The 26292-nt window shown below is 39.8% G+C and overlaps 1 protein-coding gene across 2 annotated transcripts; it reads right to left on the minus strand.

Annotated features, from left to right (window-relative positions):
• Positions 1–26069, minus strand: ELMOD1 (ELMO domain containing 1). 2 transcript variants are annotated; one of them, XM_041487269.1, is made up of 11 exons: positions 26053–26069; positions 17219–17364; positions 17042–17070; positions 15773–15870; positions 10005–10134; positions 6797–6930; positions 5513–5581; positions 5201–5224; positions 3095–3145; positions 1462–1595; positions 1–654 (listed from the first exon to the last, which is right to left on the minus strand). In XM_041487269.1, exons 1-11 carry the CDS (start codon positions 26067–26069, stop codon positions 482–484), a joined length of 1005 nt encoding a protein of 334 aa, XP_041343203.1. In that variant the 3' UTR covers positions 1–481. The 2 variants fall into 2 exon arrangements, with proteins under 2 accessions (XP_041343203.1, XP_041343204.1); XM_041487270.1 differs by lacking the exon at positions 5201–5224 and having other exon boundaries at positions 482–654.
• Positions 26070–26292: the final 223 nt, after the last annotated feature.

The following is a 26292-nucleotide window of genomic DNA, read 5'->3' on the forward strand; positions in this document are numbered from 1 at the left end:
GGAGAAAATTGGACTTAAATGTGTTTGTCTGAATTAGATTAAATTACATTATCTTCTAGATGAGATCCAAACATACATTTTGCTTGAAATGCCAGTAGTTATCTTAAAACATATCGAGAAGTTAAAAAGCTTTCACAATACAAGATCCAGCTACTTATTCCACATATACAAAAACACTGCTAGAGAAATACAATTCAATTGTCAATGCTGAATTATGAGGAAAGTCTAAAAAAATAGAAAAACTCTGATATCTGGACATCAATTCAGAAGGTAACACTGCATAATGAGGCAATATGAGCACCCATTTAAAATGAAAAATCCCCAGCAAGAGAAGCATAAGGGGATCGTGTGACAAAAACAGATGAACACTGCGCCAAAAACATGCACACGGTTGCCATGGTCATTCAGTATGCTAGTGATGGTCTAACAGTGATCTAAACCAAGAGTGAGACAGTGCTTCCAAAGTAAATCAACTGAGTAACTACATATTGATTAAACTTTCTGATGCAGCAAAATGAGGACACAGAGCCATCTCTGGGTTCTGGAGCTGTCTCAAGGTTCGCTTGTAAAATTTCTCTCTGACGCGATTGAATTCCATTATGTCCAGTGGATCCTCATCAATCCAGAATTTGTGGAATTCATGCATTAAGTAGCCTGCAAGACAATACGAAAGAAGGAGAGATAAATACTGCATGTAAAGGCAACATATAAAATTAGAAAGTAGCCTGGTATTAATAATTATGATCTGCACAGATAATCCTGGTCATCGAGATCTGACACCTCATGACACAGGGCAGGAACAAGACTAAACCTGTTCTGGACAAGGCCAAAATTGGATGAATATTGCACACACTGGCAGAATCTCTCACAAGTCGTCTTGACATATGGATTCACAAAATGAAACATAAAACCAGGGAGTATAAAATCAGGGAAAGATGCTGCAGGTGCTCATTATCAGTTCCTTGCCTACACATTGAAAAATATTAGAAGTGTTACTCCCACTGTACAAAGATGAGCAGCAGGACTCTGCTGTAGCAGGGATGCTCAAATACATGGGAAAGAGCTGTCAAAACATTATTTTGGTGGTGGAGCTGCAAGGGTGGGGAGTAACACTAGAATGTAGATGCAAGTATCATATGACAATTGGATTTAAGGGGAAACAATATTCAGACACTCCTTAAAGCACATTGCTTTCTCCTTATTATTTAAAAAACAGGAAGGTCACTTGGCAAGGTGCTTAGTGCATTTTTTGTTTGTGTTTCTTCATTTGTTTTACACATTGGTTTGGAAGTAGTGTCCATCACAGCTGAAGAGCTGAATCCAAGCATCCTAGACCAGAGGGCACAGTCTCTGCGCTGTGTCAGTGACTTTATCCTTTTTTTTACTTTGGGCAGTAGTATGTTAGCAGAGTACCAATTATTCATTTCCACCCCTTGCCACACACTCCCACCCAGCACTTACAGAACGTCTGCTGAAAGTGGGTGAGCGTTGGTGCTTCTGGAGCAACATTGTAGAAATGGGTCTTCAGAGCCCCACTCACCAGCAGGTTGTATACAAGGTCTGTTATGTTAATGCCCACGATGGCAAAAGAGTAGCTGTAAGGAAAAGCAGCAACTTTTGTTGGGAGTTCACCTTCTTTCATCACATTTTAAGGAACACTGATGACCCTGATGTTGCAGATTTCATGTTACTGGGATGTATTAATTCTCTCCTTTGTGAGTTTCCAAGGTGTGTGTGGGGAAAGCAAGGAAAACATTTATTTTGCATGCTTTGTACAGCATTTCCCTCGGGAAATACATGGTCACAGTAAAATCAGGAGTTTCATCACTGTGCCAGCATTTTCAGTGGAGCAGTACTGATAAATTCCTACAAAATAAGAACAAGCACAGACACCCCGGTGCTCCTGCACTCGCCTCTGAAACAGGGCAAGGACTCCACACGGTGGCCATGGCTCCAGGGTGACCCATCATTTGTTATTTTTAACTGCTGGAGTTCCCAATGGAACTCATTACCCATAGTTAGAAACATCATGCTTCAACAACCTGTCCTATAAAGACATTCATATGGCTAAAAAGCTTGTGAAAAAGATCCAGTCAAGTCACCTCTTATTTCTCCCTAAAACACAACTAGAGACAATGGCCAGAAAACAGGCAAAATCCTAAATCAAAGCATGCTGGAAACAGAAACAAGAAAATCAGACTTATTAAGCAAACTCTGTCCTGCTAGGAGATATTAACAAGTGAAGTATATTCAAGCACAACAAAACTCAGAAACTGGAAGTTAACTTGCAAGGCTGGTGCATAAAGAGCTTGACATTTCTAGCAGTGACTGTTTCCCAAGGAAGCACATAAAGACTCACACGGACATTTAGTCATAAAAGCAAACATGTTTGGATATTCAGTGATTGAATTTTTTTCTCAGCTGAAGACAGCTGTCTTCTCTAGACTGTCCTGGGTATTTTTTCCACTACCTCTATCAAGCAAACAGAAATATTTTCTTTTCCTTTAACCTTTTTTTTGCATTTCAGGAGGGAAAGAAACAAACCAGAAGTGCAGAAGTTAACTTCAGCATGAAGTTAACTTGCCTAATAGCAAGTTTCACAGAAAAATTAAATCTGGGCAGTAAAATCTTGTATTACAGATTTTTAGATACATTCAGAAGGAACATCCTGTTCCATTTCCATGAATAATGCAGTTATACCAAACCCACAGTTAAAGAAGAAAAAACCCTCAGTACTATTTCTTCACTATTATATTTTCCTAAAACCAGTTCTGAACCTGGCTTTGACAGCAAGAAGTGAAACTTGATCATGTCATGTGCTAAGAAGAATTAAACAGATATTAATCACCACGCTATATATAGCACACAGAGAAAGCTTCTCCTTGCTACAAAATTTTTGGGTTATTTTTTTCTGAATGTAACTTGAATTGTTTCTCCTGTAATCTTTGATCAAAATCAAGGTGTGGCAGATGTACATATGCTCACAGAAACTTCCTTTAAAAAATAACTAGAAAATACCTTTTCTCCCTCAAATATACAGCATCATTGTTACCTGCTGTGTTTGTAGTAAATTAAAAAAGGTTTTTCAACTTACCCAATTGCCTTATCAAACTTTTTCTTCTCCCATTCAGCTTTGCTAAGTTGGCTGAGAAAGAAAAAATAGTTAAAATCCAGATATTGCCAAACATTATTAAATGATAAATATTTTCTTTCAACTTCTCTGATGTTATAATATTGACTGAACATAATATTTTATCTTCTTCTTTTACATAGCTAATCCCATTTAACACTCCTTCTGGCTGAATGAATTGATAAAAACAGACTTGAAATGGGTAACTGGTTTAGAGCACTGCCAACAAATCTCACCATTACAAAATGCACCTATGTCAATGCTCTCAGCAAAAACCCATTGTTTTCTAAATTGACCACAACAGTGATCCACTTCAGTTAAGCTTGAGCTGTACAAGAAGTTGAAACTACATTTAACTAATCAAAGATGGTTTTAGCTCTTTTGTGTTTTCAGAGATATTCATGATACTCATCACTGATGATGAGGCATGATTCACCTGAGGCAGCAAACATGAAAATACTCCTCTGACAGTAAGCTTTGATGACTGGCCAAATTAGAAATCACTCAACAGACAAAGGTAAGGAACAGTGTTTCCTATTATTTGGCACGATAATGCAGTGCTTTTCAAGGACACAGAAGACGCCTCCCTTAAAATAAAATTAGTTAGGGAACAGATTGATTTTTAACTAAATTTCAGCTCTTCAACGATGTAAAAGAGCTGTGTGATCCAACCAGTCAGCCAACATCCCACTAACCAGGTTTGAGTCTACTGAAATGAGCAAGTTAGTAGAAATCATTGCCTACATTTAAAACCAGCTAAAGGCAGGCACAAAACTCACCCTAACCAGGGCCTACAACCTTGACATGGCAGTGGGAGTTTTGCCCTAGTAAGGCAAATCAGAGTTTGCAAGCTTTAGGTCCCAAATTATAGACAGGCATGTGGGAAAGCACTGTTCTTAGACTATTTTTGAACTTCAGTAAATATATATTACACTAAAAACCAATTCCCTGAGCTTCATGTAAATATAGTATATAAAAATTGTTGTCATTAATTACTTAAAATGCTAATAGATTAATACTCATTGTGACCTGAGGGTTACTAGCTGGAGTGAATGAGGACAAAACTTCAGGTCCTAAATACCTTTGCATACAGGAATACACTATTATTTGCTCATCCTCTAAAATCTGAGCCACCTTTGTAGGCTGTAGCATAACACCAGTTAGAAAACCCCAGGTAAAGTTTGAATAATAAAGGTGGCACACATAGGATGTGGGCAAGTGAAACAGTTCAGCTGAGATAGAAAATCCATTGATCATGATCCCATCAGAAAACAGCACAGCTGCTAAGCAACCACATCAGGAAGATCACTATGGGCACCACCTGCAGCATCGATCTTCTACTGAATCTCGGTCAAGGCATAGAAATTGTACATGCTCACACTGCATTCCAAGACTGCCTTGGTAATCAAACACGCAAATGAAGCACACTATTATGTTCCAAGGGCTTTCTGTCACAGAATTACCATCAAGAACTCAACAAAAAAAGCCCAAGAACCCTGAGGAGATCAAAACCTTCAGTATTTAGGTGTTTGAACCAGCTTTATGGATATCAAACATTACTGGCAGAAGAAAAATGTCTTTTAAGGCAACTGATTTCTATGTAACTGGCTGAGAGACCTCTACTCCCCAATAATTGTGGAGTCTCTTATTGACAAATTACCTACAGCACAGTTTGTGACACTTGAAGGTGCCTGATCTCTCAATAGTCAGGACAATGGAATAGCCAGATTGGAACCATCATTAGTCAATATAGACAGAGTATGTGACTATAAATAAAAGCTAACAGCTTTTCAGCTCTGCTAACAAATATTTGACCTAGACTACTTATGATTATCAAGGCAGTCACTTTAACTACATCAAGCAAGGTGGATTTAATTTTTGATATATGAGCATGTTCATATGGACCCAGTGCTCCCCCCTCCCCAGTTTGGGTCAACTCTAAAGGAAAGAACATGGATCTCCCAGTGTTGCAACAAAGACTTGAAGTTTATAACACACCAAATTGTAGTTTGATCTTTATCTGCATGTAGTGTCTCAGAAAACAGAAGAAACAAAAAAAAAAAAAAATACCTTAGTTCCTTCTTAGTGACTTCCCTTTATTATGAAAAAAACACAAACAAATTAAAATAAAGGTAAATAAAAGCACAAAAATAATTTGAAATCAGAAGTGAAAACATTTAACACTAAATTTAACTATTTCCAAGATTCAGAATGCAAGTTTGCCTCTTGCACCTGATCAACTTTCAGGACCAGTACTTTAAAACAGACAACATGTGGCAATACCCAGGGATATGCCCAATAAAAGAAAAAAAACAGCCCCCTTCCTCAAAGAGAGCCAGCAGAATGCTCTCTCAAGTTATTGTTTCTGGTCTCAAGCATTACCTGTATTTAGGGTGAAGAGAATCAGTGAGAACTTGCTGAGCTATCTCAGTGTCCCATTCAGCAAAATACCTGCAGACATATATGTTTAGGGTGAATTGTTTAAAAAAAAAAAAAACCAAACAAAAAAAAAGCATCTGAAGTCATACTAAGCTGTCTGTACACACCTTTCTAAAGGCAGGTGCATGTGTTACACAGTATGAGTAGCATCTGATGTTTAAACTCATTAAAATGCCACTCAGACCCCCAAACTGAAAGATTAAAGCAGCCTCCAAGTCCAAGTGCACTCCTCTGTGAGTTGAGTGAATGTGCATTAGCAGAGTCTCCTCTCTACCCACCCTACAGAAAATCAGCTGTTTACAGCTGGAGCATGCCGGGTGCTGAGCTCAAGAGAAAGCAGTTCAGGCTTCTTGATCTGGCAGATTCATTAAGCAAGATAAGAGTCATCACAGAAGACTAAGAAATTAAATACATGGTAGGGATTAATTTCAAATGGAAGTTCAAAGCCAGAGTCAAGAGTCCAGATCCTCAACTGAGATTTACTAGGGAACAACATACGGACAGAGGATGATTTATATCCTGCAATCTGTAAAAGCAGAAAATACTTATTTTTTGCCTAAAGGAGAAGTTATTTTACCAAATGTTTCCAAGTTATGTAACTGCATGCAGCAAATACAAGGGCTGGAGAAAACAACAGGCATTAGTCAATTCCCAAATTACAAAGCACAGCTATAGCATTAACACCTGGTGTGCATGAGTTGGAAGCAAAAAGTGATGTAAACTCACTGCTTAATTTTGAGTATTGACAGACAATGAAGCAGTAGTCAAACTACCTAAATCTGCCATCAGTGACTGCATATCAAGTGTTTTGCTTAAGAATTCAGCATGAAATTCCCAAAGACAGCAGCTGAGCAGTACCACAACCCTCCCACCTACATACTTCCAGGGCATTTTGTTTAAGGAGATCTAGATACTGGTGAAAATATACTTTACACTTTCTTTCTGGTAGGAAGAGAGTGCTAACTCACTGTGTCACAGAGAAACTAAAAAAAAGGGCTTAGCAAGTGGTTTTACAAGGTTGAATTAGGAGTACTGAAATAAAGGAGACCCCTTTGAGAAGAGAAACACTCCAAAAATTAGGCTAGCAAATAAATTCTTTCATTTCCTTAATATGAAGTCTCTAGCACTTCTATAAATTATTCCCACAGATTTGCTAAAATCTGCAAGTAATCCTGCTTTTCATGACTTCAGACACACGTAAACCCATCTGCAGAGGGACATACTTACACCAAGTTATATAAGCCCAGGAGACCCATTCCTCTAAAGTCTGTTTTAGGATCGTCACCTTGGAAACCAATTTCACACCACTGCTTCGAAATCCGAGCTTTCAGCGGTGAATTCGGCTTCAAGCATTTCCACAACTAGGAAGATTACAGGTAAAACATAATTAAGTTTCCACACAATAAAGATTTTTTTTTTCTCTTTTTAAACCAAGCTAAGTTCTGATCACTGAACAGTATCCCAGCATTTCTATCCCAGCACACAAAATCAAAGGAAGTTCCTCTGGATGTGCATCTGTGGGGGAAATCCCAAACTGCTCAGAAGTACTGCAGACATTTCAGCCCTACAAGGCCCTTCTGACCTTATCACAGCTGCTCTAACACCTCACACAAAGACATGTTTTGCTCATGCTTTGTGCATGGAGGTGGTGTCTGCCTCCATAAGCACAGGACAGGAATGGGCTGGAATTTGGTTGTAAATCACTGACAGAGCAGCAGAGCAGCTTTGAGTCTCTGAGGCTCTGCAGCAATCTTTTCTCTGGCATCTTTTGCAAGTCTCTGGAAAGGTTATAAATCAAGAGACCAGACTTGGCTACCACAGTGTTGAAAAGCAAATTGGAGAACATAAAAAAAACCCCAAGAACCTCCATACAAGGATAGCATGTGCACCATCATATTTAACTAAGGGAATAATCATTCATTGATCTCACATAAAGAAATGTCCAAAGTGATTTAACAAGCCAGGTCATCAGCTGGAATAAATCCATGTAACTGCACTGGTCCAGCAAGTTTAGTGCCTAAATATCATGTTGCTATGCACCTAAAAGCAGCCTAAATTGACATATAACAAATGCATACCTTGATGCACACCTCATGTGCCATATCACAAACTCACCCTTTCTGAAGTGTATTAAGAAATCAGAATTTAGAATTAAGAAAGTGTATTAATCATCAGTCATGAGCTGGTGAGTACATCCTCAAGAAAATCACTCAGACAAAACCTTCCCAAGGGAAAGAGCTGTGTGCACATTTCCCAAATAAAAACAGAAATTGTTTTAATTTTAGCAATTCTAACTTCATTTAAAATTAAGTGGCCTGGGAAGGTTAAAATCTTAATGATTTCACCTTGTAATGACTGCATAAAGCATCATTGTTTAAACCAATGTTCATCCATCAACAGTAAATACAGTATTAATCATTAGTAGAATCACATTAAGTTAATCTTTCATTCATAGGGCTCTCCTGGTAAACATGAATAAATGATAGCCATTAGGAACCTGAATTACCCATTGCAGAGATCACTTAGCAGAGTATCTAGAAGGAATGAAAGCCAACCAGACTATTCTTACACAGCGAGGATTATAAAATGAATTAAACCCTTGGACAAATTTCCATTTGACATTTGCAAAAGTAGAACATCTATGGTAAACAAGTGCTAATACTTAGGTGAAACTGATACTTTTTTCAACATTTGGAGTTTGCATAATGTTGAGTAAGCTGCACTGTTTAATCTCTCCTCAGACAAATGCTCAGTTTCCCTTCTGCTTTTATGCTTGTGTAATTATGTTTTTAAAGCACTTACATGACCACACATCGCTGCTGACATGATTCTCAGGACCTTGCCCTCGCAGGCTCGATGGCAGGGAGAGACTAAAGCCAGCTCCTTGCTCCTTCTCACCTATGATCCCACCCCCAGACCCTACTTGCTCTCTGGGCAAGGTAGATGCTTGTATTTAGGGAATTTAGGGATGGTTTCCTGGAGCCAAAGGCCCTCTTTAATCTGCAGTGAGGTGCCTGGTATTTTCAGCAACCAACACTCTAGGCTGCCACTTGGATCTCTCACCTGCAAGACACAGTCTTCCTCAATGGGTTAATGTGTGTGTTTCTTTATTAAAATTCACTCTACTCCCATAAATTTGTGCATTTGGATGCACAGGGGCAGGACCTGGACAGGAGGAGTCCATCTGCCTAAGTTTACCTGATGGTTAGGTAAACTCCTTCAGGGCAGCTCTGGATTTGGACCATTCCTTGTGAGACTCCCACCTCCCATCAGCAGGCAAACCTTAAAGGCAGCTTTCCAGACTCCAACAGGAATCCCGACTATCGGAGGCATTTTTAGAAGCAGTTACTTGCATCTGACAGTGCTTGTATAATATACCTACTGGGATTTTTGGAAGACCACGTAATTATGATAAAATTTCCAGAAGCTCTCACTGTAGTTTGTGCAAAGCCTTGCACTGCAAGCTACAGCATGGAAGGCATCTTCATCATCATCTGGTATTGTTAAAGACTTCAGTATTTTTGTCTTAAATTTAAAAAGAAACTTCCCACAACCAAACAGGTAGTATGTTTTTATAAGAACTCTGTAAATTCTCTAAGAAGGCATTTTGCTTATAGCCAATAAGCTCACTACCACTTATTCTATGTTTCTTGGTATTTCTCTGAAGCATCTTTCAATAGCTACAGTTGAACCATGATCAGGACCAGGGCTTGCTATTAGACTGTTTTCCAGAACCTTTATTTTTTCATTAATTTCTTTCTAGTATAAGAACTCTCCAGCTCTTCCTCTGCTTATGGCTTCAAGACAGAAAAATTGTTTTTATTGTCTGCTCCAGTGCAAGGCTTTCCTGAAAGCATGAAGGAAGTAAAACCCAGTTGTTATGGTTTTCCTGACTCTGCACGTATTATCAAAGAATAGTTTCATTTTGTTTTTGCTTGAAAATACATTTGGTAACTATAAAGGTGTAAGTCATCAACTCCCACTCTTCCATTCCACACAACAAAAAATAGATGTTTGCTATTGGTATACAAAGATATTGCCCTCAAAAATACAAGAAATTGAAGAAATAAATTTGTAATTTGGTTAATAGAGGAAAATACCCTCCTTGTGTTGGAGAAAGGTGTATTGAAGCAGGATATAAAGGTACTTTTCCAGAGCTCACTGCAGATAACAGCTCTGTGCTCTAAGACCTGCGTTACCCAGTGCCTAGATATAGCCCAGCCAAGGGAAATGCATTTATCAGCCAGGGAGTGAGCTGCCTGCTTGGCAGGTGTTACACCCAGACCAGATTGTAATGCTGTGTGGTCTTATCTCAAAACAGGTACAAGATGGAGGAAGGTGACAACAGCTCTCGATGTTTCAAAGAGGTTTATGAAGCAGGCTTGGGAGCTGACATGAACAGAGGATGGCCTCTGAGCACCTCTTCAGCACCTACCTTCAGCAGCATCTCCTCGTGCTGTGGATTCTCCGAATCGTACGGCTCTCGGCGCAGCTTCTCGACCTCTGCAATGAGATTTCTGTAGCCCACAATCTGCAGCAGGCATGCCTGAAGAGACACTCCCAACCTGAGGGTGGGGGGAACAACATATTCCACCTCAATCACATGTAGCTATGTGATTTTAGCTATATGTGACATGTCACATATAGCTAAACATGACTAGTGTTACATCCATGAATTGATAGTCTTACACTTCAGTTGTGACAGGAAAATTTCCAAGAGATCAATATTACATTAAGCAAGGCACTGTGAAGGGCATAGTCTTATTTAGTGCCTTCCTTAGATGATAATATTTGGGACATTTAAAAACCGTGAACAGTGATTTTTCACATTGAAATCACATTATAACTATACACAGCAGCATTGAATGCCTATAACAAGCACATTACGGAATCTTTCTCCTCATTCCAATGACAGCTTTTCAAACAATTCCCTGGGATCAGAGATGTGAACTTGAAAAAGGCTGAGGGGGGAAAGAAAATTCAGCAAAAAGCTAAAAATAATTGTTTTGCTTCTGTGCCACTAAAGCTAGCATAAAGAAGCCAAAACCCTGCAGTAATATAGTTTCAAAGATCTGCCTCCAGGCAGATTTGGCTTTTGTCTCATGTTAAGAATCATCATAATGGTTCTCTTTTCACTATAATGCAGATTTTTGTGTTTCCTTTTTACATTTTCTGATGCATCAATAAAAAACCAAACCCAACACACATGAAATAACTACCCTCAAAAAACCCTAAACTAAACTAAAAAAAAAAATCCAGAAAACTCTGCACCAAACAACAGCTTTACATTAAGAGTTTATAATACAAAATGTAAGTCATGCAGTATACAACTGCCATGCTCATAGAAATATTTGTTTATATATGGGAATAAGCCCTTTAATATTTAATAGTGTGTAAAATTATTTGACCACCTGGTATGAATTTGGAGGGCAAGCTAGGTATGCACCCTTATTCCTCTGTGGAACACAGGCTGCACTGATATTACGCTGCACAGGCTCCTTGCCTGTCGTGCTTGATACACTAAAACATTTTGTTTGTTCTGTAATACTCTTAAATTTTCTGAACATAAGGATTTTCACTGATTATCTTTTGATGCAGATCCTGCTTGTCTAAATTGATCTCCCTCTATGGAAAGGAGACCTGCCTAGGAAGAGGGAAAGGATGTGGATGTTTTCTGCCTGGACTTTACTAAGGCCTTTGACACTGTTTTTCTCCAGCATTCTGCTGGAGCTGGCTGTCCGTGGTTTGGGTGGGTGCACTGTTCACTGGGTAAAAACCTGTCTGGATGGCCAAGCCCAGAGAGTGGTAGGGAATGGAGATACATCCAGCTGGGGGCCCCAGGGATCAGTTTGGGACCAGCTCTGTCTAATATCTTTATTGATGATATGGATGAGAGGACCAAGTGCACTCTAGGTCACTTGGCAGCTGACACCGAGTTGGGTGGGAGTGCTGATTTGCTGGAGGGCAGGAAGGCTCTGCAGGGGAATCTGGGCTGGCTGGATCCATGGACCAAGGCCAGTTGTATTAGATTTAGCAAGACAAAGCACTGAGTCCCTCACTGCAGGAAAGACATTGAGGGGCTGGAGCGTGTCCAGGGAAGGGCAGCGGAGCTGGGGAAGGGTCTGGAGCACAAGTGCTGTGAGGAGCAGCTGAGGGAGCTGGGGGTGTTCAGCCTGGAGAAAAGGAGGCTCAGGGGAACCTCATCACTCTCTGCAGCTGCCTCACAGCTGTATCCTGGTGTAGGCTGGTCTCTTCTTCTAGGAAACAAGTGATAGGACAAGAGGAAATGGCCTCAAGTTGCCCCAGAAAAAGTTTAAATTGGGTATTAGGGAGAATTTCCTTCGCCAAAAGTATTGTTAAGCCCTGAAACAGGCTGCAGAAAAGTAGTAGAGCCACAATCCCTGGAGGTATCTAAAAGATGTGTACATCTTTTAGATGTATGTGGCACTTAGGGAAATGGATTAGTGGTGCATTTGGCAGTGCTGGGTTAACTGTTGGACTTCAGAATTTTAAACCTTAACCTAAATGATTCCACAGTTAATCTACAGAATCAGAGATGTCAGCATTAGTCCATTTCTCATGCTTCAATTTTATCCCACTTGAAGTTATAACCCTTTCAGACAGAAAAGCCTCCACAGTATTTTCCATCCTTTGCTGTTACTTTTTTTGGTTTTTTGTTTGTTTGTTTCCTCTACATTTCCAAAGTGTCTGTTTGCTTTTAGGTTAGTTAAAAGCCTTTTTTGGGTTTTTTGGGTGGTTTTTTGTTTGTTTGCTTTTTTTTTTTTTTTTTGTTTTTTTTTTTAACATGCTTCACTAGCTATAGCCTCCAATTTTACGGAAAGGCTGCATTTCAAAGAAAGCTGAAAAGCCTGACAGACTGTGAATTGCTGTGGAGTATCACTGAATCACAGCCATAATGCTTTTAACTTCTTTATAGCCCCAGTTTAGAACAGCAGAACACAGGCTGTGGCAAAGCAGAGCAATTTTATATTTTAAAAAATACATGTTTTTAAGATACAAGGTGCACAACACATTCAAGGTAAACCATTTTTGCACTTTATATAAAGGCAGACAAAAGCTCCACACAATGTTATTTGGGTGAGGGGGTGGGGGTCGAATTAGATTCCCCCCTTTACTTTTCATTAATGCTTTGTTATTCTTGCCAAACACAGGATGTGGGTGAGGTGCTGATGTCCCACACCTCCTCCTTGTCATCCTGGCGCTGGCTGTGGCTGTTCTCAGAGCCCAGGAGCAACATACCTGGGCTTGCACTCCCACTGTTCTCAGCTCCAGGGGCTCCACCAGATGGAGGCAAGTCCAAAACCGGAGCAGGGGAACTAGGTCATCATTAAGTTCCCTCCCAGCCCAAGCCTTTCTGTGATTCTATGTCTGCTTCCATAGTCAGTGTACACTGCACGTCACCACCAGGTTATTCAACCTGCTTGCTCCTACTGCTAAATACACACACTTATCTGAGAGGCATTGATAAAGTATAATTACTGTGGAATGCCTTCTCCTCTTTAGATCACAGCAGCCCACAGTCTTCAAGAGCAGCCAGTGCAAGCACCCTTGGGATGCTAATTCAGCTCTGCAAAGATGCCACATTAACAAAAATGACTGCATACAGATTTGCAGAAACACATACAGCATGACACATGTCCCCTTGTCCTTACCCCAGGAAATTTCAAGTCTCTGCTATCCAACACAAGGCCAGAGCTTTTAAACAAGATTGTTTGGATACAGGTGTTTTATGTTCAAGAGAAGGTAAGGCATTGGATTTTCCTTAATCATGTCTAAAAATGCAGCTGACCTGCTTTTGCTCAAATTTCTGTTGAAAACATCAGTATAAAATAAATGGCTGCATGTAAAACTTCAGTGCAGATGTCTAAAGTTTAACAGAAATATGATTAATTTAATATAAGGACCAATTTAATGGCAGAGCGTGTATCTATGTATGTGACCTCATCTTCTGCATTTCAGGCTCCCATTCCTCACTGCTTTAAGAAGATATTTTACCAAATGGAAGGGAGTGCAAGGGGGGAAGGGGATGAGAGACTCAATGTAGTAAAATATTGAATGCAAGCTTTCTAGTCTAAAAACAATCAAGCATTTATCCTGTGCTAAGCATATGAACACCAACTGGGTCAAAAAAAAAGATAATACAGGTGATTTTTTTGTTTGGGTTGTTTGGGTCATTTTTTCCATCTGTGTGGTATTTAAAAAAAATATTATCATAGATTCACAGAATGGTTTGGATTGGAAGGGACCTTAAAGTTCATCTAGTCCTAACCCCACTGCCATGGGCAGAGGCACCTTCCACTAGATCAGGTTGTTCAGAACCCCACTTAACCTGGCCTTGAACACTTCCAAGGATGGGTCATCCACAACTTCTCTGGGCAACATGTTCCAGTGCCTCACCACCCTCAGTGTAAGGAATTTCCTCCTAACATCTAATCTAAGTCTACTCTCTTTCAATTTGAATCCATTTCGCCTTGTCCTGTCACTGCATGCTCTCCAGCTCACTTGTAGGGTCTCTTCATGTACTAGAAAGACCAGATCACTAAAAAGGTAACCTAATGTTCAGGGTCCTGATTTCAAGCAAGGAGAAGTAATTTGCATGTCTGCTCTCTCTCTCTTCTGAAGGAGAACATTTCTTCAGAGGCCAAAGGCATGCCATGAGGGGAATCAGAGGGTAATCTCTGGTGTTATACAAAATAATGATTAATTTCTTGTTTTTATCTGAAGTCATTCTACCCAGTTGCCCAAGGGTCCAACTGAGAACTGAGCACTTGGATCACCCTGATTGCTAAACACTGCAGTTGCTGATGTCCACAGGCCAGGCTCTGAGCTGTGTGCATTTACATCCTGCAGTTTTTCCTCAGACATCACCTTCTCTAGTTTTATCATTGCTGGGATTTTTTTCTGAATTTCAGCAAACCGCATGCTGTGCAACACAAGAGTACCAGTGCTGTGATGGCCTCCTCAGATGGCAGCCTCTCAGAAAGGCCTCACATCTGCTTGAAGCAGCTGCTCTTTCATCACCCTCCCTTTGAAGAGCATGTGGGCAGGGTCAGGAGACACCCCTGGAAAAGCTCTGTGCTCACATCCAGAAAGAATTCACAGGGCTTCTCACCTATGAGAATGAGGGGCTCTCTTTGTTTTGTTTCTCTTATTTTCTTCCTTTCTTTAATGGTTGGGTCACCATTTTTTCAGTTCTTGGGGCTGTAGTCACCATCACAAGAGTTGTCCCTCAAGTTAGAGAGATGCAGTGTATTCTATCTCTTTTATGATCAGTGAAGCCTCATTTTAAGACTACTCAGTTACTGGCCTTTTTAATGGGGGGTGGGCTGGGAGGGAGATTCCTGTAAGGAGACAAAAAGAATCATAATTTTCCAACTTAGCTTTTGGGTTTTGTTGTTGCAGCAAGACCTTGGGGCCACCTTACCTGTTGATGCTGCTGACCAATTAAAGAAAAGCAGCTATCAATTTATGGATGCCCATTTTTAATTATGTATGCCAACTTCAAGCTTGGGAAGAGGAGTGAACCTCAGACAGATCACCTGGATAATACAGCTCTCAACTTTCCTCCTACTGATTCCTGACCTAGACATCTTGTGCCTTAAGCTAGGAACTGAAAGGTAAGGCAACCATAAAAGTGTTATTTCTTGAAATACACACTTGTAAATTTACTGGTTGGTTGTCAATCTCTTCTTATAATAATAAATATTAGCTGTATCATTAAAGCTTCTGTTTGGATAATTAAAGGCAGTTTTAAAATGCAAACCAGCATACATCTGTATCAGTTAAAACAAGATGGTTTCTTCCCTACTCAAAAGGCAGCATACAGCCTTTCTAAGAAGCCATCACTGTCCCTGCCAGGACCTGTGGTTTGGTGGTGTTTTATCCCTGGAGAAGTTACCCCCATAAATCCATGCATCAACAATATACTAAGACAGAATCAGGTAGATAAAAGATTCAGGACTTGCTTATTAAGTCACCATAAAAATATCATTCATTTTTACATCAGTTTTTTGACAGCAAAGCTAAAATTAGAATTTTATGCTGAGAGACAGAATTCACCTTCAACTTCTGTACCACAATAACTACAGAGAACCAGTTCCCCATGGACTCAAGAATGGAGGAAATCCATAATTCCTCTGTAAGGAATCTATAAATCGCTCTGTAAGGAAATGATGAACTTACTGTGGATTTATATCTGGATTAATCCTTTTCAGCTCCATGATGTCATCTATTGTTTTTTCAATAGCATCAGGGTGAACATTTACTGATGTTTGCAGCCTCTAAAAAGAGGTTTTAGACACATATTAATTCCTACAGAAGCTATTACTCAACAGAAGTTAACAGTGGTAAACTTGATACCTGAAAGCTTCTGCATTAAGAGCCCAGAAGACCCAACTCAACACCTATACATATCTTTCAAACAATTTAACCCTTCTGACTCATTTCAGAGCACTTGCCCTGTAAGAACTTGAGTCCCTTCACCCTTGTAGTCAGTTTATTGCATTCTTGTGACAGCTGTCAGTGAAGATGATCAAAGGCCTCAGTGCAGATCAAGAAGCAGCTTCAGACCATCCACCTAATTACGGTGGAATTGACAGCCTTCATTTGACATTCCTTCTCCCAACATGCTGCAGTAACACAGCAAAACATTCTTCCCTTTCTTTCATATGTAATTGCTATTTGTAGACATGCTCCTAGAAGTTCATATTCAAAAACCAACGTGCCATCTGAAAATTTGAGAAGTTGAATTTTCTTGTGCTTCATCTCAAAACTTCACAATTGCTTAAATGCAAGTTTTTGAATGAGATTTTGCCTTTCTATTTGTGCTAGAAATACATTTGGACTTGCAATGCTGAACTAAGAGCTAAATGACTTCCCTTTTGCTAATGCTGAGGCCAGGTTTTCAACATCACTGACTCTTGTGGCAGAAAGTTTAAAGGCTGAAGAATGTTATTTAACATACACACAAATGCCTTAGGAACAACTCGGGTTAGCACAACCACTGGTACAGTAAAAGAATGAAGTGAAAGAGGTTTTTCTCCATCAATGTATTTAAAAGGAGAAGTGGGAACAAAGTTGGGAAAGTTGCTTTCCAGACAAAAAAAACTTGACTTCTCTAAACTTGCAAGCAACTGATTACAGATTACAGATATTCTAAGACAGTATGAGGAATCAAACCAAGAACCCCTAAATTACAGCACTTCACTCTCATGAGCTCCACCATGGCAAATTGTTCCCTTGATTCCATCATTGCCACAGTGAGCCTGTCCCTGGGACACAGGACACTCTACCCAAGATCCACTGCTGTTGCAGACACAAGACCATCTTCAGTGGAAATGTAAAATCGTATCAAACCTTAAGGTGACTTTCTAAGGTAAGCAAACACCAGACTGAACAAACCAACAGAACAGGACATCACAGAAAAGGTAAATAATGAGATCTTTCACTCACCTTGCTTTTTGAACCTTTCAGGGATGCCTCTGTAAGGGAACAGTATTCAAAAGCATCATGTCAGACAAGCATGTTTACATTGGATCAATTTAATAGCTTATTTCTAGTAACGATATACAACTTTCAGCATGTGCAGAAAGTTACAAAGGCATGCAGAACTAAGTACATTGCAGTTACCTATTTTCATAGTTCTGGCAGCTCCAGGTTTGGTATTGTAACAGATCCTTTGCAATTCACATTGACCTGTTAGTTTCCTGACCACAAACTTCAGGCAGCGCCACAAGCATTTGCAGTAGAAGTACAGGCATACCTGGACAAACATCCTGGCAAAAGAAGAAGCTTGAAAATAAGAGTCTGGAGCAGAGTTTGTTTCAACATGTTCACCACCCAAAGAGAAAGTACTTCCTCACCCCAAATTCCTATTGCCTAAGGGCACCTTCAGAGCGAAAGCAGCAATCACGCTACAAACATTTATGCCAGTAAATGTTAAATTGGACTTTTTGGTAATAGCTAACAAAACACCCCACACACAAAGCACCACAGCTAGAAGCACAGAATAAGTAAACTCCAGAGTTTTAAAAGAGTACTTGTGGAAAACTCTTTGTCCTCTTAACATAAAAGGCTGTATAGTTCTTACCAATGCTTTGGGGAAACAGGACTACACGAGAAGGGAGTACAGCTCACCCTGATAGAATGGATCCTGAAAATTCAGAAGACATCACACCCTGGCTTAGTTTTGCCTCAGCAGCCACCTGCTCCAAGCAGAATGCTTGGTTATCCTGACAAACTTGACATCCTGACAGCATTCATGTCATGTCCCTAAGAGGGAAAATTAAGGCAATCAAAGCTTCTCCCCTTGCAGAAGAAAAGGTGTTTAAGAACGTGTATTGAGGACTGCCAGTTCTTCCCAAGACCAGCTGTTACCTAGCAGTGATGCTGCACAATTTTTGAAAGTACAGAACTGACAGGAAGCCAAGAAAGCCCTTATGTAGCTACTGCAACTAGTTTTGAGTCCCAGCAACAGAAGAAAGACTTTGACAAACTGGATGTATTTCAGTGAAGATGGTAGGGTTGGAGCACAAACCCTGTGAAGAGAAGCTGGGAGAGCTGGGCTTGTTCCACCTAAAGGAAAGACTTATGGGGATCTAAGAGCAGCCCCCAGTGCTTGTGGGAAGACCTTGAAGGAAGCAGAGCTGGGCTCTCTACGATCCTGCAGGGCCAGTAGATAAGGGACAACAGCCCTAAGCTGAAACACAAGAGAATCAGCCTTGCAAGGAGAAGCTTTTTCCCTTGAGGACAGTCAGGTAGTGGCACAGGTTGCCCAGAGAGGTTGTACAGTCTCCTTTCTCAGTTTTTTTATGGAAGAAGCCCTGAGCAACCCTGTCTAGCCTTGGTGCTAACCATGCTGCGAGAGGGAGGTTGAACTGGAGACCTGCTAAGGTCCCTCCCAGGCTCAACTGGGATCCTACAAAAGCCTGAAAAAGCCTGCATAGATGAAAAACACTCGATTTTAAACTTGGTTAGCATTACACCTGCTACCAAAGCCCACATATTGCTACCACAATTACATAACACACCCCAAACACATATTTTAATGGGAAACAACTTATTTGGAAATAATTTATCTTTCTTGTTTCTATGGCTATGATGGCACAGATTCTGCCAAATCACCCAACTATCTGTCAACCTCCTGGGATGAAGAAGATGGATCCACCACACGGATCCACCCACAGTCCCTGGGTTCAGAAACACATATGGTAAAAGACAAATTGCAAAGGACTAGCAGTAGGAACATTGCCCTTTGGACATGGCCCTTGGCTACAGGTGGTTCTGCTAGAACAGGGGGATGGACTAGATGACGTCTACAGGTGTCTTCCAATCTCAACCTCTCTGTGATCATATTCTGTGATTATATTATACGAAAACATCAATACAACTTTGATATGCTAGCTTGCCAATAAATATTCACAAATAATTTGGTCCCTTATGTTCTAAGCCTGTGTGTATGCACATTCATCATTAGCACACTATTTTCTGCTGTTGATGTTTTCAAAGGACAGTTATTTCTTAGAAGACTCTATTATCCTTTTCAACAGACTGCAGTGATTATTTCAAAACACTGAATTCCAGATACTCAAATCATTTATAAATATGTCTATGTATGTATGTAAAGCTTGAAGAGCTCCATCACTTCCTAAAAACTTCCTGAAGGGCATGGTGTAGAAGGATGGGAAGGGAAGATGAATTAATTCTTGTTAAGGTCCACACAGGAGCTTAATCTGCTTTGTGTTGCCTTCAGCTTAATCATCTTTGAAGGGGGATTAGCTATGGGAACTGAAGACATTTTATGTCTAAACGGAAAGCATCCACACAAGTATTTAAAATGCTTTAAAAGCATCCACTTTATCTTCAGACTTTTAGTTAATTCACTTAGTACTCCCAAATGCCTGCATGCAGAAAGCCTCCTTGGTTTTACTCAACAGGAAGCCTCTATTTTAGAAACAAATTGACACTCAAAGAATGAGGAATCAGTCCCATGGCAGAACCGAGTTTTAGACAAGAAAAAAGTTTCAGGTGCTGACATCAAAGTATTTGGGTACTCCCTCATCCCTGACTCAAGACATGCCTGAACACATTACTGTGAGGAGTTAATTTGTGCTTCACAGCAGGTTATCACCTTCAGCATTAAGAACTACACCAGGTATCAGGAGGCAAGGCCATCACCAGGCAAGTAGCCATTCTTTAATTTTCCAACAGTAAGAAGTAGAATAATAGAATCAACACAGAATGATTTAGTCTGGAAAGGACCTTAAAGATCATCTTGTTCCAAACCCCCCTGTCATGGGCAGAGACACCTTCCACTAGACCAAGAAGAGGAACTAAAATATAACCTATAGCCATTCCTTAGTTTCACCAGCACAACTCAGCTCTGTAGTTGGGCTAAAAGCATGGGAAAACACCAAACCGGAAGGCAGAGTATGGTAAAACAAAGTCCTGAATTTTCATCATATATTTGTAGCAGAAATTAGAGTTGCTTTCTTTTGGTCTGCTTTGCTTCCAAATGTTAGATCTCCTTTAAAGGAAAAAAATGTAGAGAGCTCATTTATACGAAAGATGAGAGGAAAGATTCACTTAAGTTTCTGTTAAGAGTCCATGTAAGATTCCCTTCAAATGAGCAAGATAGCTCCTGTAAAAATCACAGGTTCTTTAAGTCAGTTCATGCCTATACTTAGTTGCCTCCAATGTTAAAACATGACAATCTATTTAATGAAAAAACATTTTGAGTACGATATTGTGGATAATCCACAACTGTGTGTTGTGGATAAATTTAGAGGACTTAGAGGAGGCAAGGTATCAGGTGCATTTGAATTATATATTTTTGCCTTAGACTCAATGACAGATCTGCAAATCGAAGGAAAAACTCCAAATGGGATAGAGCTGTGACCACATAATTGCAACCACTTTCTCCACCAAAGTTCTGCTTTTGCTGTGGTTTGCACAAAGACTAATAAAAATGCATCTACTAAAAACAAGACACTACAGCACACAAACACTACCTCTGTGATTCACTAAAATATGCTTAACAGCTATTACTAATAAACCAAACACATACTAATTTTAACTAGGTAGCTTATACAGAAGAAAGTTAGCCTTTGTGGGTACCTTCAGTTCTCTACCACTCATCCATCTCAAGCTTAAAATAGTTGAGACCTTCCATTTGTAACATGAAAGACATAAAAAGTATCACAAGCTGTTTATAAAAGGTAATTCTTGCTAGCAGAAGTCCTGTAATAAAAGCACACTAGTGATTATGCAAGGCAAGTTTTGTGTTAGCCCCTGTGCACTGTAAAACAAAACACAGCGTATCATGAAAAGCAAAAAAAGCCCCCCAAAAGCACAGCCATTTGCTTTGACTGTGGCATAGTGACATGAATTTCTGGTTTGTTTTAGAGTTAAATTCCAAACCTCCTCTCCACTCAGTCTCCTCTGTGCTTTGTTGGGTTTTTCCCCCCTTTTTTTTCTTTACTTTGTTCTTCTTTGTTCATTTTGAGAGGTTTTTCCCCACTCGCTTTCCTTTGCAGGTTTCTCAGCACAGAAAATAGTTCATGTGGTCATGTACAGCATTATTTCAGATCCTCAGAGGTGAGGTCTAAGAACAGAAGTATTACAGAAATGAAGGTGTTCCTCAGGGACTCACACTCTTTCCTATTTCAATCCAAGTTCCTTTCCCCTCCTGTATTTCAAGCAGCTGTATAGACCTGCATATTTGTGTGTATACATGCATTAAAAGAGTTCATATGAACAATTATTCAAGTAAAATAAAGAAAAAACTGCACAATAAGATGTCAAATCAACATTCAGTTCCCTTGCCAAGGATGCTGCATGACAAAACCAATCAAGTTACCAATCTCCATCAGCAATAATAGGGCTCAAGAGATTCTGGAGAGCTCTCTTCCATGATGAAGAAGACAAAGAAAGGGGTTTCTATAATTGCTCAGATCCTTGCAAGACAGGGAGAAATGCAGAGCCAAAGCCAGCACAGCACAGAGTAAGAGTACTGCTGCAGCAGAGACAGTGCTTCTGTTTTCCACAGCATGTACTGCTCTTCCTGGGGAAAGAAAGCACATAGCAGCAGCCGGCCAAGAGCACAGGGCACATTGCTTTACACCCCAGCACTGCAAAGGAAAGGATTTAATTGGTTTTCAACAAGGAGTTTCCAGGTTTGCCCTCAACTAGCCCAGCTGGTGCTGGGACAGTGTGATTAAAATGGCAAATGCGATGGCTATTAGAATTTATATCTCTCTGCAATGACAGTATGACATCACATTTTCATGAAATCTGGCTTTTTATTTAAAGGTGACTGGCTCTAGGAGATAAGCACAGCCTTCTACATGATAAACTGTCAGAAGCAAAATTATGCAAAACTTTCTGAAGCAGCCTAATATTTCTATGAAGCTCCTTCCTGTGTAATCTGTTCACCTAAATATCAAGATGTATGTCTAATGCAACATGAAGTACTTCCTGAAGGGAAGTAGAGATTAATTACTGTGCAGCATTTAAGAAACTAATTAAATAGAAGGTGTTTATTCCCTCCTTCAGTAATTTCAGAACCCTAGTATTTTCAGAGCTAGTAACAAACACAGGTACTCTGGGTAAAATGAAAGCTTCATCTGGATACTCAGTGCTAGTTACTGGACTCAAAACTGGGGGAAAGCAAGCAAACTCCTGAAACAAAACAAAACAAACAACATAAACAAACAAAAAACCCCAAACAAGCCAAAATGCCCAGCCCTACCAAGAAACACCCAAACACAAAATAAATCCAAAACCCAAATCTAAGACAAAAAACCCCTCATCCCCCCCAAACCACTAGTTTAAAAGAATGAAATAAAAGTCACTGAGCATACTTACACATAATTTTCTTTCCTGTGTGTCATGTTTTATGTCCTATGGATACTCAAGATTTTTACACAACTATTTTTCCTGAAGGACATATTAATCTCAGAAAAGAGTGCATCACACATCAGTATTTCCTTTCTGAGAATTCTAATTACTGTTTGAGAAGTTAAGGACACACTAGTCATGACTGATCAGCTGTCCAAATGGGTGAGTAAGCAAGTGATACAACCCTGTTAGGAGCTCATTAACTTGACTATCTTTGGTTTATGTACATAATTTAGTGTGTAGACAAGGTCAACCAAGAAGTGAGGTAGCAATCACCATTTCTGCCATAGGCAGACTGGCTACTACCTGCTTTAAAACACAAGAAATTGCTTTCATTCTGTGCCTTTGCAAACATGACAGCTGAAATCCACCTTATCTCCCCATTTAGACATAGGAGCAACTCACTGCACCAACTAGGGAAGAAACATGAATAGTTTTTAACAGCAGCTTTCCACACATTCATTGCTCTTGCTGTTTGCTGATTTGATTTTCATTTTATCTGATGACTCCAGTACACTCAAAATCTGCTAGAGCTTATAGTTTGCTTTGCAGTAGAGCAAGAGAAGATGTCAGATTTCTAGGATTTACTGAAAAAACCTGCCTACTACAGTTGGTACTCCAAGTTGTTATTACTTCAGATGTTTCAGATAAATTACAGTCAAAGTAGAAGTGTTGCTGACAGACTTCTCAGAACCCCTTTACAACAAAATGAGAAAGCCCTGAAAGATTAAATATTTAACTGAGAACAGTTACCTTTTTTTGTAAGTAATATTTCGGATTTAAGGAATTCTATGATTCTAAAGAAATGGAACAGGTTTTTCAGAGAGGCTGCAGAATCTCCACCCTTACAGATGCTCAAAATGTGTCTGGATGCAGCTCTGAGCAACCTGCTATAGCTGACCCTGCTCTGAGCAGTAGGAAAGGACTTGATGATCTCCAGAGCTGTCTTTAAATCTCACTAAACAACAAGCTGGATTTGAAATCCACTCTTCAAAGTCCTCCTTGGGTCTCCAGGTGAATATCTGCTGCCTGAAGCTGCTACAGGTAAAATATTGTCACCACTTAGAAAGCAAAGTCAAGGTTATTGTAACCTGTTCCTGTCGACATCTGTTTTACGGTAACTTCCACATTGCAATCACCAAAATGACTTGCAGTTTGTGCAAATTTAAGTCATTGGTTTTAAACACAGAGATAATCTATGCTATCAGCATCAGCTATTCTGGTGTCTGTTCCACGTTGTGCAACAAGGAAAACACTGTGCCACTGAGCAGTCACTGCCATCAGAATTCCACATTTCAACCCTGCATTGATCTTCACAAACACTTAAGGATGATTTAAGCTCCCGGGTGGTGCTGCTACTGACAACAGACAAACATGGGGACACAATATATATTAACTTTTTTTCCAGCCCATTTCCAAACTGGAAGGCTTGATAACCTTGTCTTGCACATATATGTCCCTGCAGTTCCACACTTCACTTATTCCTCATCACACAAACCTGCAACTGCAGGTTGCAACACATAGAGCAGAACTCATTATGCCCAGTATGTGCTTTCCTTGGAGGATTTTTGCTTTTTAATCTCTCTGGCTTTCTTCTATATTTACAAAATATGGGGAGGATAGTACTCTTATCAGTTCATGCCAAAGGTTTAACATAATATAAAAAAATCCAGATGCTTGTAATTAAATAGAAATAGCTTTCCTATTTCAACACTGTGTTCATATTTTTGGTGCTCTGTACTCCCCTCCCCCCCATCCCTTAATCCAACTTTCTGTTCAGCATTTGGAATACTGGACTTTCCATAGCAAAGTCCTAGACTGTCCTGTTTAGATAGGCAACTGTTCTTCAGAAGATCTACCTTGACTACTTGAGAGAATCTAGCACCACTGAGACTTTTCAAATCTTTTAGGATTCACTGACTTCAGGAACAATATGAAGAGAAGTAGAAGGTAGCTTCTCCACGATAGCCTCAGGAACCCACATATTCAAAACACCACTCTTTCTCCAACATGGAAAAATCATCAAGGGGCCAGGACAGCAAAGGTGAGCAGAACAGGTAGTTTAACAGGAAGAGAGCTGGCAGCTTAAAAGTTGTCAACAGCTCAGCTTCTCCATCAGGAGGGATCAAAACTACTTTATGTTCAGAAAATACCAGACCATTATGGGGTCAAGTTTAACACCCTCTGTGATCCCAGCCAGAGGCTCCCACCCTTCTCACAGGTTGCTAGAGTTCACTTTATGAGGGACTCATGAATCAAATCCTGTATGGTATCAATCTGTGATCTTGGGTCAGGCTGATGAACAGGTTTGTATAGAGAAAAAAGGTAAAAATTATAGACGTAGGACTGTTGAGAAGAAAATAATTAGCAGGATTCCAGAACAAAGGCTCTGACATGAGATGCTACAAAACTGTAAAGGGAAAAAGCAGTGCAGGGATGTTAGTCAGGCTAGTTGTGAACTTTTAGGTCACTGGACCAGTACAAACGGAATTGGTGGAAGACTTCTGATCACCCAGGACCTGGACCACAGGGCCGCAAGGGTCAATTCTTTCCCTCCTGGCTGATGCCTATCAGGTGGTGAGCACACTAATGTTTAAATTAAGGTTCAATTCGGCCTTGGATGCATTTTGCATTAGCAAACAAATAATTGCTTTATACTTTCGATCTGTCTATGTCCTTCTTACAGAGCTCTGTTGCAGCTGGTTCAAGATACATGAGGAAGCTGGCCCAAACCTTCCACAGAAATGCTTTAACTATTCTGTCTTGGCAGCAAAATCATTACAGATGATCAACCTAGAGGTAATGATGCTGATATCCATAGTGTGTAAGCTTCTTTGCTATAAACAGTCTAAAAAGGGAGAAAAATATAGTGACAGATGCTCTATACAGAATCATATGTTTTAGTCCTCTTGAAAAGGTTCCTCCCATACAGACAGAATATGATTTCTTTGGTTTATATACAAATGAGCTCTTGATCTGTATTAGTTTTGAGAAGTGCTCAACCCCCTCCACTGACTACAGAACAAATACAATATGGGCTTTCTGCACCTACATCTGTTGTCTGCAAGTCCCCCATTCCACAATTACAGAGTAACAACTGCAAGTCATATGTGGGAGCAAGCAATTGACATTTCTCCTGCAAACTGAGTATGATCAGCTTCAAAAACACTTGCACATCTTCAGCAAGCATCTCTGCTTTCACAAACTCCAAAAATCCAGACAGTGGACAAGAGGAGGAAGGATAAAACCTGACATTTTTCAAGCGCTGTTCGATGTTACTATTTCTTCTCTTTTCCCCTGACATATCAGGCACTACTGATTTGATACATCACTGCTTCAATCCCACAAGACAGTTCCCACATTCTTTGCTTCTATAAAGAACTGCAAAAGAAAATTTAAATTAAAATAGCTTTAATTAAATAGTGAAATCTAGGTGAACAGAAAGCAGTCTAGTATAAAATAGTTTACACCTTCTGTAATACTTTGACAGTTAAACCACTTAGCTCACTGCAGCATAAAAATAATTAGAATAATTCAACACTTTTGAGAAAATACAGAACAGTTACCTCAGGAAGTGTTTCATGGTGATGGTTTGGTCTGTGCTGCTACAACCGTAATATATTGATCACTGATGACCTCTTCTTCACAGGTGATATTAGTGCTGTAGAAGTAGAATTGAGACTTTTTAATAGACAGGAAAAAAAAAGGGTTACTTCAGTTTTTTAAAATTGCTCTTGAAACAAATATCTATGGAAATACAAGGGAAATTATTAAGAAAAAATTTCATGTCAATAAAAACAAAAAGA

This window comes from Pyrgilauda ruficollis, unplaced genomic scaffold, assembly GCF_017590135.1.
Source record: "Pyrgilauda ruficollis isolate IOZ18807 unplaced genomic scaffold, ASM1759013v1 scaffold8, whole genome shotgun sequence".
NCBI classification, from domain to species: domain Eukaryota; kingdom Metazoa; phylum Chordata; class Aves; order Passeriformes; family Passeridae; genus Pyrgilauda; species Pyrgilauda ruficollis.

Coding starts and splice junctions, on each gene's coding strand:
- ELMOD1 (XM_041487269.1), bottom strand. Junction 17,071..17,218: donor TGCCAGAACTATGAAAATAG/GTAACTGCAATG, acceptor GTTCCCTTACAG/AGGCATCCCTGAAAGGTTCA. Junction 10,135..15,772: donor AATCCAGATATAAATCCACA/GTAAGTTCATCA, acceptor CCCCACCCTCAG/GTTGGGAGTGTCTCTTCAGG.